The sequence below is a fragment of the Apus apus genome, chromosome 2 (assembly GCF_020740795.1).
Source record: "Apus apus isolate bApuApu2 chromosome 2, bApuApu2.pri.cur, whole genome shotgun sequence".
Lineage (NCBI taxonomy): Eukaryota > Metazoa > Chordata > Aves > Apodiformes > Apodidae > Apus > Apus apus.
Genome location: NC_067283.1, coordinates 82548850 through 82566173, shown reverse-complemented (window position 1 = coordinate 82566173; position 17324 = coordinate 82548850). Strand labels below are relative to the sequence as shown.

General features: G+C 40.6%; 1 protein-coding gene across 2 annotated transcripts; it reads right to left on the bottom strand.

The window, feature by feature from the left end:
- Positions 1-7867: 7867 nt before the first annotated feature.
- ATPSCKMT (ATP synthase c subunit lysine N-methyltransferase) lies at positions 7868-17219 on the bottom strand. 2 transcript variants are annotated; one of them, XM_051611965.1, is made up of 5 exons: positions 17126-17219; positions 15758-16041; positions 14029-14166; positions 12880-12930; positions 7868-8371 (listed from the first exon to the last, which is right to left on the bottom strand). In XM_051611965.1, the coding sequence occupies exons 2-5, from the start codon at positions 16034-16036 to the stop codon at positions 8174-8176; spliced, it is 666 nt and encodes a 221-aa protein (XP_051467925.1). In that variant the 5' UTR covers positions 16037-16041; positions 17126-17219; the 3' UTR covers positions 7868-8173. The 2 variants fall into 2 exon arrangements, with proteins under 2 accessions (XP_051467925.1, XP_051467926.1); XM_051611966.1 differs by having other exon boundaries at positions 17090-17168.
- Between the last annotated feature and the right edge of the window lie 105 nt (positions 17220-17324).

The following is a 17324-nucleotide window of genomic DNA, read 5'->3' as shown; positions in this document are numbered from 1 at the left end:
AGCACATTCTGATAGATGAGGTTGAGGGGGAGCTGTTTATTGGGAGGTGGGGGGATGGACAGTGATCAGGGAGCAGGAGGTTGGTAACAACAATAAATGCAAGTGAAGCACAATACTTTTGATCAGGTTACCTACTGTGGAGCCTGAGCTCCAGTATCTTGGAGTTCAGCGCTGCTTGGAGCGCCTTAACAAGAGAACTGCATCATTCATAACCCTAGTACTTACAAGCTCAGAGAGTGAATGACTTGCATATCCAACACCAAGAGGGAACACAGTCTCACCACAGTCATAAAAGCATTCAAGGCCAATAAAACATCCACTGTGTACTTTGCAGAGAAACAGAGACTTATATTGCCAACATAGATTCTTCAGGCACAGTACAGACTAGAAAGATAAATGACTCATAAGCAACATCTAGTTTTATGCCTGTGGAAATGAAAATTTTACCAGAGTCAGAGTAAAATAGTACCAGAGAAAGTGAACATTTTTGATTAGTTATCCTGAAAGGGATTAAAGGTATTCTTCAACCTCCAATTTCTCCTTTGTCCTTACACATCTAGGCGTCACCCAAGTGGACAAAAGTCCCCACTCCAATCATTTGATGTTCACAATCACCTGAAGTACAAACAAACACGAAGAAAACAGCTGCAGACAAAGCCTCATGAAAGACCCAGCATCCAGGTTTCCTGTTTCCCGGAAAGTGCCCTGGCTACCTAATTTTCATGCAGTAGACGTAATCCTGAGAAGAGTGCTGTTTGATCAGCATTCTTATTAGAATAGGCAAGCAACCTAATTCAGATTCTACATCCAGGAGACTCAGAAGAAGTGCTAACTTTTTCTAAGAAACTTAAACCATTAGTCAGTCTAGATCTGACCCACATGACACTTAACGCACTCTGGTAAGACCCCGCAGACGAAGCTGGCAACTTTTTTCATATTAGAAGATGCTTCCTGATCTTTAACATTTAAGAGTGACAAAGGTAGTTTCCATTTCAAATTTGTAATGTTTTCACTCTAAAGGTTTGGATTTTTTGGGGGTTGGGAGAAGAGGAAAGTGTAAAGAAATTATCTGAAAGTACTATAGAACACCCCAAGGTGCTCACTAGTTGTATTAGCTTAGGCAATCATATTCTCCTACTGACACATTCATTATCAGAACAGTAACACTACTGAACAATTTAGATGAATAACAGAAGGCAACCTCTGATGATAGCACGCAACAGTGCTGCTTTGATACTAGTTTTTCATTTCCTGGCTTTGCTTGACACATTACACTGACAATTGAAATTAAAAGTACCTCAAAAGTAGGAGACTATACTTGTCACTAAAATGAGTATTTCCACGTCATGACCATTACTTGTCCCTTTTCTGCTCCAAATCTTTTTAGAATTGCTTCAGTGCAAAATCTGTGTTTGCAAATAAACTTAATTGGTATTGATCACACCTACAAAGCTTATTGTGCTTTGATCATAAAGGTAGTCAAGAGTATGAATCTGGTTTCTACATGTGACGACAAAAAAGGAAGAAGCAATAAAATACACATGATTATTAAGGTCCCTGTAGACAGCTGGTAGAGAATGGTGCATTTGGACATAAAAATTATTTTTATTTGTGTCCATTCCGAAAAGCTTGAAAAATTGAAAAGACAGAAAAAGAAGTATACTTTCAAGAAGAGCTACATAATCTTAGAGGGAAGAAAAGACAGCATCAACCATTAGGGAGCTAGAGTGATAGTGACAGAGAAAGCCCCTTAGATTTTTGCTATATTCCACATAATTCACATTTCTTTCCCAGAATTTACACTCATCTTCAGATGTTTATCTTTCATTTTGTGTCCTCTCCTCACACTTCCATTTTCAATCAATAATCTAGAGAGTTTATGCAAGAGCTAGGCACATCTCTGCTCATCTGAACTCGACTTCTGGCATGGACAGCTGCAGACATTACAGCATTAAGGAGTCTGACAGGGTATGTCAGATTTTTAGACAGGCTTCAGTGGCAGCTGATCAGGTATTTTGAAAATGTAAGGTTCATGTTTAAGCAGCTCCTAAAAACAAAGAAGGAAATTAGACCCTTAAACCAGATCTTAGATTAACTAAAAAGCTCGAATTACTAGCATGCAATGGGAATGTGCAAAATCTGCTCACACAGGAAATATTCAGATACATGCTTACCAGAAGAGACACAGAGGCTCATACGCTTGTATACTGAGATGCACATGGCTCAACAGTCCATACAAGTAACAACAGAAAGAAGAAAAAAAAAACAACTCCTCACTTTGATAAACCCATCTCCACTTACCTAATGTCTTATGTAAACCTCTATTTTTAGTTCAGGGATTCTCAAATTATCATTTCAGGTACATTAAAATTTTCCAGTGGAAGGACACAACCACTGGTAGCAAATATAAACCTACTAACAGTAGATCTGCTTTTTAAATTACTTTTTGTGGATTCCTCAGAAGGTACCCACAAACCTCAGGTTGAAAGCAAGTAATTTACTGCTTCTGACCTTGCAAAGACCTCTGCTCACCTCAAAACTTTATGCCACAAGTTTTATCTACTTTATTTTTAAAAACCACAACATACACAGTAAGCTGAAAAACATCCCTGTGCATTTACTGGTAAGCAAGTTTTACTTAATTTTTACCAATGCTGGCAGTTCACTGGATTCTACTACTGTGATTCTTCAAGGACTACACTGCAATTCACAGGAAAAACAGCCCAACATTTCAACCAAAACCTCTACTAGAAACCCCACCATTATACGAAAAAAAAAAAAAGAAATCGGCAAAAGTCCCACCTGAACAAATAACCCTAATCCAAATAACTACTGAATGGACAGAAGACCTGTGTTGATTTGCCAAGTGTTTAAATATAATAATAATGTGAAATTTAATACTTAAAGCTACTAGTCAGAATTGTTGTAGACCGAGGCTATTTTTCACTTTAAATACTGTATGGGTGGATGTGTTTTCCCTTCATTTACTGGAAACAAAAGTCATGCTATGTCAGCATATAAACTGCTAAATAAATCAAGTAGGTTAAATACATGTTAAAATGTTAGAGAGAAAAAGGACATTCTTTAACATAGTCTTCCTGCAAATTTGCTGGGAAAACAAGAAGTCAACTAGTTTATATTAAAAAATATTAAAGGAACTTAGAAGATCCTATGAATCTATGAAGTCAAACAGTCAAATCATAAAAAGATATGAAAAACATGAGCAAATACTGAAATGAGGGAGAATTCAGAAACAGAATTACAGAAAAAATTGTAATTATCCATACATACCACAGAATCATATCACATAATGGTTTGCGTTGGAAGGGACCTTAAATATCATCTAGTTCCACCCCCTCTGCATGGCATGGACACCTCCCACTAATTTCTTCCTAATGCCTAACCTGTATCTACCCTCTTCCAGATTAAAACCATTCCCCCAGGCCTATCACCACATGCCCTTGTAAAAATTCCCTCCCCAGCTTTCCTGTAGCCCCTTCAGGTCCTGGAAGGCAGAGCCTTCTCTTCTCCAGCCTGAACAACCCCAACTCTCTCAGCCTGTTTTCGTAGGAGAGGTGCTCCAGGCCTCTGATGATCTTCATGACAGTCCTCTGGACTTTCTCCAAGAGCCCCATGTCCTTCCTGTATTGAGGGCTGCAGAACTGGACACAGTACTCCAGGTGGGGTCTCACAGGTGGGGAGCAGAGGTGCAGAATCCCCTCCTTCGACCTGCTGGCCACGCTTCTTTTGATGCAGCCCAGGACCCAGCTGGCTTTCTGGGCTGCAAGTGCACATGGCATATAAGCTTCCCTCAGTATAAAAATACTGAAAATAGTACTCTCAGCTACCTCGCTCAAGGGTGATTTTTAAGTTATACATTGATGCCACACTGTCTTACCAAGAAGTCTAGAAGTCTAGAAGAAATATGTTACTTCTGAAAAACAAGTTCAATCTACATTGCAAAACTAGAGAACTGCAAATCTTGTAAATGTAAAAGTAAAACAACACACTCAAAGCAGAATTTACTGGCATTAAATCTGATATCAGGCTGCTCTCTTCAACTATTAATTGGAAGGATTCATGTCCTTTCTTGAATAAATGCTTCAGTATTTGTAAACCATCATGAAAAGTGAAACTAAAGTATGAGGTAATCTATCAATAATTACTGTTCATTCAAGTGTAATGGTATCAGACATTAACCCATTTCTGAGTGAATGCTCCTCACAGCCCATTCTTAGTATGAATGCTCCTATCCAATGAGAAATATGCAGAGCTGATGTGCTAGTCTGTCAAACAGCTTTTCAAATAATTTCAACTGCTGTATTTGTGCCACAAGATCCCCTTCCTCCTTTCCTCCCATAGCTCAAAATAAAAAAGATAAACAAAATGCTACCTCTGCCTACTTCCCCTGTAGATCTCAGAATGGTGTCATAGTAGTAAAACTTTTTTGAAGAATACACACGTGACAAAAGTAAAGCTCAAGTTGTTCTAAAAAATGAATGCAGAATTCTAGCTCTGTCACCTCCTGAGCTGTATCCTTCATTAAAAGTGAAAGACTGTTTCAAAACCCAGGCTTTGGAACTTTTTTGCACAGACCATACTCATTCAATCAGCTTGTGAAATGTGGTACTTTAAATTTGATTCTGTACCTTCTTACCTGGCTACAACTCATGAGTCAGAAATAAAGAGCAGCTCAGAGACAGAGAATTAACTTCCTTGGAGCAGTATGAGATTAAGTGGCAGCATACAATAAGACCAGAGGATAAATCAAGAACAGAAATGCCTAACGTGCACATTTCACAAACAAATCTGTACAAGCCTGGCTGCCACTGCTGTGTATCTCTAGTGACAGCACAGCACACTGAGCAAGCTGCATATCAGATGTCTTTCTTGTGGCCATACCCCTCTCCTTCTCCCTAGAAAGCCAATTTATGCAAAATAGAAAACTACAAAATTGTAACTGTAGCACTCAGATGCTGCATTAGTACAACTGACCTTGCATCACAAAACCTGTGGGGACATAATGCGTCTCAATGCAAAAGAAAGAAAAAAAAAAAAAGAAAAAAATAAAAGAAAAATAATTCAGAGTTGGACTACTGGAGAACTCTGACCTGTGTTACTTTCAGACAGATCAAATTCTACAATATTTCAGGAAACCATTACTCATTCAGCAATGTAGCAGATTTTTGCTAATATCTGGCAGGGCAAGGAAGGAATAAAACAAGTAACTCCCAAAAGGCAAGTGGTTCTCCTAGAAGACAAACTAAAGGTTTTCCTGTGTATCTGAGTTACTTTGGTGTTGAACAGTGTATGTAGCTTGAAGATTTCCTACTTTTGGCTTCAGACCTACAGTACAATTCGATTAAGCCAGCTCTCTAAGGCTTTCCTGGTTTGTACTCTGAAGTAGCATATCTATGAAATTATAATATATTACTCTAGCAACTGGAAGTGTATCAACATACATACAGTGATAACTGAAGTCACACTTCAGTATTTAAACTTGTAAACTATCAAATGAACATAGCAAGTGATAGAAAAATTGATGACAGCATGACAAATATGCTTTCTCAGTCCCCATGTGTAAATTAGAGCAATTTGCTTCCCATTTCATACTTCCGCCATGGAAACAGGAAACACAGAACATTTCCTTATGAAATAAGGAATTTCAAACCTTCCGATCACTGTCTGTCTCGGTGTAGGCCCCCAAAAGTAGGTGGCCAAACCAAGAATCAACCCTCTGCTTTACTTTAAAAGCGTCCATAAATCTCTCCTTGCCTTGAGGACAGCACTTAGCGCTCCTGAAGCTCAGACCATCATGTCGTTAATTCTATCTCACCCTCCTCAACAAATATTTCTGGAGCCATAAGTGGTAACTAAGAGGTACACTCCTCAAAGCCTTCACCACAGGCAGAACTGAGAAATGCAGTTTTACCTTTGAACAGGCAAATGATAATGCAACATACAAACATATAGCCAGACACAGCAGAAAAAGTATCTGCTCAATTCCCTGCAAACCAACTCTAGTGAAAGCAGGCAGTAGAAACCTGGGCCAAAGCACTGCACTGCAGATTTAGTCCTTTATAATAACTCATAGAAGGATTCAGCTTAATTAGCTCATTTCCCCTTTGCAATAGAAATAATTTCTAAGTTTTCTTTGCCTGAGGTTCCAGATTTATGACCTTGGGATATTAAATTCAGGCATTTCAGATAAGCCACTGTAGCCCCATCCTGCCACGCTGTGTCATCATTATAACACTTAAATCATGGTAGAAGGAGTTTAGTGTAGTTTTACAACAAGCACTATGTTACACTGCAATGAAAGGCTGTAAAAGACAGCTTACCAGAAATCAGTGCTCTTCAGTCTCCACGTTTACAGATGTGCCTTGCCATCCAAGGCTGAAATCAACTTCACTTTGCAGATTCCAGTGCAGACACAGTTGCCTCTTTCTTCTGCTTTGTATACATTTTCAGGACAAAACTATGCAACTGCTCCACTCCAAACCCGCAGTGTAGGTATGTATTGTAAATGCTCCTTCCTTCTCCCCTCCCATTAAAAAAAAAAAAAAAACAACAAAAACAAAAACAAAACAAAAAAAAAAAAGAAAAACAAAAAGAAGTCTGGGTACAGGTATAGTATGGTATAAGTGTATACTATACATTTACAAGTGTATACTATATATACTATACATGCATAAGTGTAGCCTATACATCCCAAGTAACATCTAACTTCTCTTCAAGTCAGATACTATAATCCAGCAAACGTGCTTTCCCAAGGCCTAACAAAATGTCACAGGCTTTGTATTTACCTGAAATTGCAGGGTCTCTCTCCCTTGGCCTGAGCTAATTCCAGTTGTGGTAACGATTGCTCAGAGGTCAGATGACGATCCTCTAGCCTGTTTTAGATCCATTCTATGGATATCATATAGGCAGAAGTTTAACAAAATTATGTAGTCACTGTTTAACAAACAGTCTCTATATTAACTGGGGCCAGAGGAAGCTACGTTCTTTCACTAACTGTTAATGGGTCATAACAGCCGAACTTTACCCGGGAACCAAAAGGAAGACCGAGGAAGCAGACTGTTGAAAAACAGAAAAGTGTTGTAACCATGTCAGAAAAGGAAATAGCACTGCCAGTACACCACTGCAAACCAGTATCAATAAAAAAGACAGGGAAAACTTGATTCACTCCAAGGAAAAGCCATGCAGTGATGCCATCAGATTGAGATTGCATCAAATGGCCTAACTCAGAAAAGTAGAGAGGAAAAAAGAAGCATGATTGAAAACTTTCCTTCTGTTCCAACTACAAATTAATTTAGGTCTAATCAGATTTAACCAAGCTAGCCACATCAACTAGCTCTGGGATCAGAGACAGTCTTCATAACACATTCAAGCAACTCTCACCAATACCTTACCCAAGGTTTGAAAACACAGAAGTGGTGACACTTCACTGACAAGCAGGTGACTTTTGCAATCAAAGAGTTAGGAAAAATCATGGACATTTGCAGAGGCATATACCAGTAAGTGTTCAGTAAGAGCTCATTTCTGCTGTTTTGTCTTCATGGAACAGGTTAAACAAAAATACATTAATATAATCAAGGGCTTCACTTGTGTTAATGAATAAGCAAATTGTTGTATTTGATTGTTGTGTCATATTCAAATTTTAAAAGCCCACATTCAAGGTTGAGGTGTAGAACCTTGGTATCATCACCATACTCAACGTGCATCAGTTTAATTTATGTATGCAGCACTATGCCTACTTGGCATACATGATTAAGACATTTGGGAACCACAGCTCATTTAAGAACCCACTTGCACACCACTTCCAGCACCAATAAGAAAAGCTATGTAAAAAAAAAGAATGCACGAATTAAGTTTATCAATTGGAACATTTTAACTTATACATATATTCTCCGTAACAGCGGTGAATAATTTTTTATCCCATTTTCCATATTAAAGTTTTCCACTTCTATAAAATTTTCTCATAATTTTTACCGACTACATTAAGCCATTTAACTACACCTTTCACTAACCTTTTTGTGCTTTCAGACAACCAGTGTGCTTCAGTTACTTTAGTGAATATGTATCTCCATACCCCAAGGTTCTATTAAAGTTTATTTTATCTTTACAGATGAAGTCAAAGCCAAAAATCTCAATACAAAAATAATTTAGATGCTTAGAATTCTGTCTCTGGTGTAACTTCCAAGATCTTTGTTTCACGTCCTCTAGAATGTTTCAAATCATAGGCCCACACAGTGTCTATTCCCTCTCCAGTAGTATGATCTGGGATCCAGCAAGGGAAAGGAAAACGACAGGCAATGATTCTGGCATTACACTCAAGTTCTTCTTCTAGCTTCTTCTCCAACGGTGGCATCTGTTGAACAACAATAAAAAAGCTTTCAGGAGCAGTAAAAACCAAGAGCATTCTCTTTAGAATCTAATTCAAGTGTTTAATAAGATAATTCCATGGTTTGAGGAATTTTTTAAAAAAGATTAGGAAACTGTTCACAATGCATGATCTGACTCTCATGCATTGACAAAGGGTTATCTAAAACCAGAAAATGGTTACTGTGCCCTGATTGGCACGATCACAAAAATTGTAACTCTAAATTCTAAAAAATCTATCAAGAAATGCAAATAATCCCTTAGATTAAAACCCCACATATTTTCCATGTTCCAGTTCATGATCCAGTGGGATTCTGCTGTGTAGAGAATGAGAGTTCAGCCCCCTGAATTTATCTTATTTATGACATCCCAAGTATAGTGAACTATTATGCGAAACTCAAGGTCAGTGCCTCTCAAAATTTCCAGCCTAATCCCAAAACAGATCCTGAGACACTTAAAACATTCTAAGGCCAAAAAGCCAAAGCAAACATTCTGCTGTCCTTATATGGTAAAATACTGGTATGTGAAATATTACTGAAACTGAGCTTTGTCATCTCTAGTCTGTTAACATATGCATGTCAATCCCTGTGGCAGTACTGTATGAAACAGCATATGGAATCATGTAATTATTTGGGTTGGAAAGGCCCTTTAAAGGTCATCTCGTCCAACCTCCCTGCAATGAGTAGGGACATCTTTAACTAGATCAGGTTGATCAGAGCCCCATCCAACCTGACCTTGAATGTTTCCAGGGATGGGGCAACTACCACCTCTCTAGACAACCTGCTCCAGTGTTTCACCATCCTCATTGTAAAAAATTTCTTCCTTTAATCTAAATCTGCCTTCTTTTGCTCCAAAACCATTATCCCTTGTTCTATTGCTACAGGCCCCACTAAAAAGTTTATCCCCGTCTTTCTTACAGACCCCCTTTAAGTACCGAAAGGCTGCTATAATGTCTTCCTGGAGACTCCTCTTCCCCAGGATGAACCACACCCAGCCTTCTCAGCCTGTCTTCACAGGAGAGGTGCTCCAGCCCTCTGATCGTCTTGATGGCCCTCCTCTGGACTTGCTCCAACAGCTCCATGTCCGTCTTATGTTGGGAGACCCAGAACTGGACACAGTACTGCAGATGGGATCTCATGAGAGTGGAGCAGAGGGGCAGAATCATCTCCTTGGACCTGCTGGTCATGCTGCTTTTGATGCAGCCCTGGATACAGTTGGCCCTCTGAGCCGCAAGCACACACTGTCAGCTCGGTCCAGCTTTTCAGTCACCAGTAACCCCAAGTCCTTCTCCTCAAGGTTGCTCTTATTCACTTCATCCTCCAGCCTGTACTGATAGTGGGGATTGCCCTGACCCAGGTACAGGACCTTGCAGCTGGTCTCGTTCAACCTCATGAAGTTCACATGGGCCCACTTCTCAAGCTTGTACAAGTCCCTCTGAGTGGCACCCCATCTCTCAGGCATGTCAACCGTACCAGTCAGCTTGGTGTTGTCTGCAAACCTGCTCAGGGTGCACTCAATCCCACTGGCTATGTCACTGATGAAGATATCGAACAGTATTGTTCCTAATACAGACCCCTGACAGACACCACACATCACTGACCTCCACCTGGACATTGAGACATTGACCACTACCCTCTGGATATGGCCATCCAACCAATCCCTTGTCCAGCAAACAGTCCATCCACCAAATACATATCTCTCCAATTTAGAGAAAAGGATGCTGTGGGGGACAGTGTCAAATACCACTATACAGCTCTCCTTGGCTGAAGACCTACAGTCTAACTTTTGTCCATTCACAAACATTGAACAGACATGAAAGCCAAGGGAAATATCACTACTCTTCTAGAACAGAGCAACACTCTGCCCAGTCAGATACTCTGTCTCCAATAAGTACTTTCAAATTCTGCTATGGATTAAGTGAGAAATGAATTAACACATCTAGACTTCAAAGAAATTTCTTTCCCAGCCCAGATAGTGATTATGTTCCAAAAAAAAAAAAAAAAAGACACTTGATAGATTTAGCAATTTTTGTCCTTGGGAAAATTTGATGTGCTCAGTGCACATCCATTTGGAATTCCTTTTATTCTTACATACTGAACCTATCTCTGGGAGTAATTATAACAGCAATATCTACAAGTTACTTCTACTACATGTAGAAGTACATGTCTATTTACTTTGATATCATGACATAGCACTTAGATATTAAAAGGGTAAAAAAAGTACAGCTCAATTTAATCGCAAAGGACAGAAAATAAAAAATTCACACACAAAAAAACCCCACCCAAACAACAAAACAGAGCATTATTAGAAAACAAGACTGACTGAAGAAAATGTATTTCCAAAGGCTGCAGATAGCTTTCACTATCACATACATGCAGGGTATGTCTTTGATGTAGCATCCTATTACAGCTACATTCAAGCTTACAATGCAGTATTTTAGGAAAATTATACTCATAGACCTAATATATCAAAGAGTTACCTCTGAATATTTTTAAACATTCTATGCCCTGATTTCATCCATACCATAAATGCTTTTAAAGATTTTTTTTGTTACCGCACCTTAAATAAACCAGAAAAATAAGCCCACTTTGGTATCAAACTGAGCTGAGACACCAGAAAAGGAAGGACTAAGATGTTACCAACATTATAACTATAGGCATAGTCTAATTTTTAATAAGGAATTAGGAAAATTAGTGACATCTCATGTCTCTATTAGCTGAAATCAGAAAACTTCCTTAATAGTTCAGCCAAAAAGAAATGTACCCTTGAACTAAATGAGTTTTTCAGTTCAATGTCTGAGTAATGTTAGGTGTTACAATCACACTGTATTTTATCAAGAAAGGGCTGGGTTCTTTTTTATGTCTAAATAAATATGCAGTTTCATAAACCTTTTGTACAGTATATAATCAGTTAAAATACACAGAAGCCGTGAACATGAACACCTGTTAAGAATTCTGTCATTTCCACCCTGAACACCTAAAGTCTCTGCAATGACTCATAGATAAACACACCTTTCCCCAGACACTTCCAAGAACAGAGCTGTTTTAGTCTTCCCTGAAGATCAATAAATCCAAGATCTGTAAGCTAAACTTGGATATGAAATGCAAATACTGTGTAACAGCATCAAATCAGACCAGTAGGATCAAAAACGCTATTGCCCTCAGTAAAAAAGAGGAAATACATTCATGTTTCTAGAAAATCAATTTAGTCATTCAGAAGGCAAAGTATTCACAACTTCCAAAGTAAATTTAAAGGGGATCACGAACAAAAAAATGCTCAGGAAACAAAGTATTTAATATGCTTGGAAGTTCTATATTTATGACCGTATTCTTAGTGGAAGAATGGAGCCTGGTACTTACTGACTCTACTGAAGTTATTTGGAGCCCTATAGCTTCTCTTTCTGTCATAGCTGTTATTAATTTATCCCAGTTTATACTATTACATTTACAGTTCAGCCAGTATTTCTGCTAGGTTTACTCACATTTTCCCAGGGCTTCTGTTTATTTCTAGGTTACTGAAATATCTTTATTCACCTGCACTTTTTCCCTCAATTCAATTACAGATTTTTCTGACTGCAAATTCAAATATTTATACTGCCCCCTCCTGGAACTCGAGCTACAGGGCACAAAACACCCAAACCTGACGTGTAAAACAAGTAACACCATAGCTCTTACTAAAGCGCCATCCACAAAAGCTGCGAGGGAGAATGCACTTTCACTTCAGTTTTCAACACGAGTCACGATTTAAATTTGATTTATTTTATTCAAATGCTGTTCAAGACAAAGCAGAGAATAGGGATGCTTTATTATTCTTCTTGTTGCATCTTCCCGTTACACTACTACAGAAATATTATCAGTGTTCCATGATACAGCATCACATCAAGATCTTACTTCCTTTCATCCCACATCTGATTTAGCAGGGAAAGAAGCAATACAGAAACATTTACAGGATATTTGTTTTGCTCCTCCATATGCATGCAACCTATATAGAAGATTCTAAAAATAAATCAAAATTTAAGACTTTTTTACTCTTTTCTATTAAAAATGAGAAAAAGAAAACCAGGAATTGTCATGTTTTTAACTTGGAGTAAAGTTCAATATTTTCCTCTAGGAAGGTTCTCAGAAATCAGCTGCAGCCAAATTTCCTACTCCATCCTCACCCTGCAAAATCCTCATTTTTTCCGTATGAAAACCTGACATTTTAAAGAACCTACATATTATCTTCCCTTAAGCTACTTGAGCAAAGCAAATTTGATTTTGGTTCTGAACTAATGGACAGAAAATATTTCTCAAAATACATACATGTTTTTAGAGCTTCAGTCTGCATACTCCTGCAAGTTTTACCAGATTTTGTCATGGGCATTAATAAGCAAGAATGTAGTATCAAAATACTAGTACTATCTTTGACATTCTGCAGGTTGGTTCATTTTGCAAAAAGTAATAACACCAAATGTCTTAGTATGAAAATAATTAAACAATGCATAAATAGTAAACTTACCATTTGAGGTACCCCAAAAACAACAACATTCGTATAATGGGAAAAAGAAACCTAAAATAAAATTTGAGAACAAGTCTTAATGAAAATGGCATTTATAATTGGAGACAGTCTCACCATTTTTTTTCCGCTAATCCCTCTAGCTGCACTCCTTTCAACATGGATTTAGATAAAAAATAAGAAAGGAGATCCCATATCAATTTTACATCACAGAAATTTCCACGTATGACTTTAGACCGTAGAACAACAAAAAAACCTGCTACTGCCTGGCCAAGAACATGGCACCAATTCTAGGAGCACAAAAAGTATTAATTTAGAAAATGCCCCCATTATTTTATTCATAGCTAAGTTTTTTCCACAACTCATATATATATATATATTAAAATGGGATACATTTTTTTAAGTTTGCCCCCACTTTTGTTAAATGTTATCTACCTATAAAAACTTCCTAGGCAGTTAATTGCCTGGGTTTTTCAGTGAGTGTCCTGAAAACTTCCCCTCTGAACAAAAATAAAAACATTACAATCACACCTTTCCCCACATTTCCTGGTATCCACTTCACAAATTTCAAAATCTCATTCTTAAAAACAACCCCCTGTGCTCCAAAAAAAAAGCTATAAACAAACTTAAAAAAACCCTCCAACCTTGACAGGAATAGCAGGGGAGAAGCCCACATAAAGGCGACCCAAACTCCCCACTTCATTGAAGAAACAATTGGGATGCAGATGATTGAAAACTGCAAAAAATTCTCAGTCACATATAAGTTACCTTAAAGCAACACTCAAAACCAGGTAACACATTGCACAGCTAGAAAAGAACACAACTAATGAAACATTAGGCAAGTAAGAGTCTTATTACTGACTCTACAGAATCAACTCTAGTGAAACTTGACATCATGGGACCCCACATCACTACTCATGAGGCACAAGCAGGACACAGCGTGCTCAAGGAGCCTGCACTGAGAAAGTGCTTCACAGAAGCACGAAAGCAGCAGAGCAGTGAGTCTAGTTTCCACAGGACCAAGTACTTTTCCCAAAGAGCAACACAGGACCTTGTGGCCAGACAGCATTCTGGTTATTTCAAGACAGTATCTCCAAATTATGGAAATCTCTCAAACATCCCAGATAAATTTTGACGTACTTCACCACCTACCTTCCATAAGTCTGAAATATAAAATTTGGTGTTCTGATGTACCCCATCTCTCCAGGCACGGTATCTGGAGTACCAGACTAGCCAGGGATTTAATTCATAACCAACAGCTTTGAATCCCCTTTTTGCAGCTGCTATTACCTAAGTGGAAGAAAATAAATCTCAGTTAGAGCAGAGAAAGAGTATTAATCTAAACAGGAGCATATAGCTTTATTTACAAAATAAATCAAAGGAATGTACTTTTCTAAGTGACTCAGGTTTTAAACCTCAATAGATTAGTAGTATAGTGAACAAAGAGTCAATCAACATTTCACTGTTATGACTAGTCCCTTTGAAATTAATAGATCTATTCAGATGAATAAAATGAACCACTTAAACATTCACAGGCCAAAACCTATAAGCTTGTAGTATGTATATCATTTACATAAAAATTTAATTTAACATATTCATGACTACCTTGGAATTAGAGAGTACCAAAATTGACCATGCACAGAGCTGTGAAATATATACACAGAAATGCTCAAAATTAAAGCACTTACTTAAAAAGCAGAGATTGCCAAGCACTCAAGAGACCCCTGAATCAGAGCCAAAACAATTTACCAGTAAAAAGAGCACAAAAGCAATCTCTTGACCTACACTTAAGAAAATGTAGGTAAAGAATTTAAATGTAAGCTTAAAAATTGGAAAAAACCCACAAATAAATCTCAGCAGTATAACTTTCATCCAGTGCTAAGCTTCATGTACCAATTTAAAAAGCAAAAGGTAATTAAGATAAATACATTTTCAAAGACAATCCACTAAATCAGACCCCAAGACTTAGAATTGTTAAACTTTATTGCAAGTGTCTTCAAACAAGATCAAAGCCTCCTGACTAATTTATTTTTAAGGAAAAAAAATAAGAAAAATACAAAAAGGCATCAGTTTCTAGAATTCAAGTTTAAGTCATAATTTAAAATGTTAGTTAGAAGTTTTGATCAGGAAAAGCCAAATGAACTATGAACTACAAAACAGTCAAGGTGAAATCAGGAAAAAGTACACATTTCTTAATAAAACCTCTCAAACATTATTACCTGGACAGTGTGTTTCACACTATTAAAAGAATGTATCTTCCATCATGCACACAGCATTTGCAAATATACTAAAAGAATCTGACATTTTTTACCATGCTTGAAAATAAAAATATGGTCATAGTTATCCACCGATTATACCTGAGTTAAGTGCTAAATATTTAAAAGCATCTGAAGAGAAGCTCAACTTAGTTTTTTCAGGACGGATGCACTAGGGCAACACCAAACATTCATTACCTTTTGTTCTTCTATCATCTTTATACAATAAGCATAGAGCTGAAGCTCCAAAAGCACAGTGTTATTTAATCCCACAGCCTCATGTGCTGCAGCTATAAACCTATGTGGCATCACAGCTCTTTGACAATCATAATCTAAATTACTTTGACTGCATTTTTCATGTGAACACAGTGCAAACCACTCCAGCTGATAAGATGATGTTATAATTTTGTACACTACCTTGTCAAGCTGCAGGTAATACAGGAGCAAAAAATATTGATTAGTTACTTAAACAGCATGTAAATCTTTCTCAGCTTTGAGCCTTTCCATAAGACTCAATCCAAAACACTGGATGCCCAAGACATGCATAAACATGAGAAAACAATGCGGCTCGAGTGTTTGGCACTTTTCTGAGAGGTGATAAAAGGAAGGTGGTGTCTGTAACTTACAATGCGGCCATCCCCACTACCAATGTCAACTAGGGAGCCACTTCTGTTCTCTAACATTCTCAGCACGTTCTGGACCTGCGTGGAAGTTGCAGGGACGAAGGGTAGGCACACTTTCCTCAGCGCTGGGGTCACGAAAGGAGTAGCCACCGCATAGAGTGCCACCAAGGCCCCACCAACACCAGCAGTGACCAGCAGCCCCCAGCTTCTCCTCCTGGAGCCACCCTCACAAGGCTCTTGCCAGCTGGCTGCCTGGCTCTCGCTCGCTGCCACCTTGGACATCACCCCTAGGGACATACAAACGTTGAAGAGCAACACTTCTCTAATAGCTTTCTTACGTGCTCACTTAAAGCAGTGGATTTCATCCAAAGCCCAGACCAGTAGTAAAAAAAAAAGAACTTAAAGCCCTTCAGCCGATCCCTAGACCGTAGGTGAGCGTTACCACTAGTGTTTCTGAGAAGCTGAAGCACTGGGTAATTTTTTCAGGGTAAGAAACCAGTTTCCAGTGCGACCCCAAACAGGCCACGGGCGGCTCAGGCAGAAACCTCTGGGCCCGGGCCCGGCCCCGGGCAGCACCGCCAGCCCCCCAGGATCAGCCTGTCTGCAGGGCACCGCGCTCCCTGCTGCAAACCCCCCGCAAGCCAGGCGGGCAGGCAGGGCAGGGCGGGGCGGGGCGGGGCAGGGCAAGGCAGTGCAGGCAGGGTGGGCAGGGTGGGAGGGCAGGGCAGGAGGGCAGGGCAGGGCAGGGCAGGCAGGCAGGAGGGCAGGGCAGGCAGAGCAGAAAGGCAGGGCAGGCAGAGCGGGCAGGCAGGGCAGTGCAGGCAGGGCAGGGCAGGCAGGACAGGCAGGGCAGTGCAGGCAGGACAGGCAGGGCAGGGCAGGCAGGGCAGGGCAGGCAGGGCAGGAGGGCAGGGCAGGGCAGGCAGGGCAGGGCGGGCAGGAGGGCAGGGCAGGAGGGCAGGGCAGGCAGGGCAGGAAGGCAGGGCGGGCAGGGCAGGCAGGGCAGGGCAGGCAGGGCAGGGCAGGTCTGGGCAGGGCAGGTAGGGCAGGGCAGGCAGGAGGGCAGGCAGGGCAGGCAGGGCAGGAGGGCAGGGCAGGAGAGGAGGAGAGGAGGGCAGGGCGGGCAAGGAGGGGAGGGGAGGGCAGGGCAGGGCAGGAGGGCAGGGCAGGCGGGGCAGGAAGGCAGGGCGGGCAGGGCAGGCAGGGCAGGGCAGGGCGGGCAGGCAGGCACCGCCCCCGCGCCCTGCCCGCCGCAAGCAGCGCTTCTCCTCAGCCCCCACCGCCTGCAGGGAGGGCAGCACCACTTCGCCGCACGGGAGGGGGGTGGCTCTCAACCTTTCCGCAGGCGGTTCGGAGAGGGGCTGCACGCACCTTTCCGCGTGTCCGTCCCTGCTCCTGCACCTGCCCCGCACCCGCTGCAGGCCGCTCCGCTGCAGAGAGCCGCCCCCGCTCCCCGCCCCGCAGGCGGGACGGGGCCGCCAGCACCGCGCACCGCCCCCCGCGCCGCCGGCTTCCAGAAAGCTCCGCCGGGGGCGCCCGGCCGGGCCCGCCCGCCTGACGTGCTGCGTCA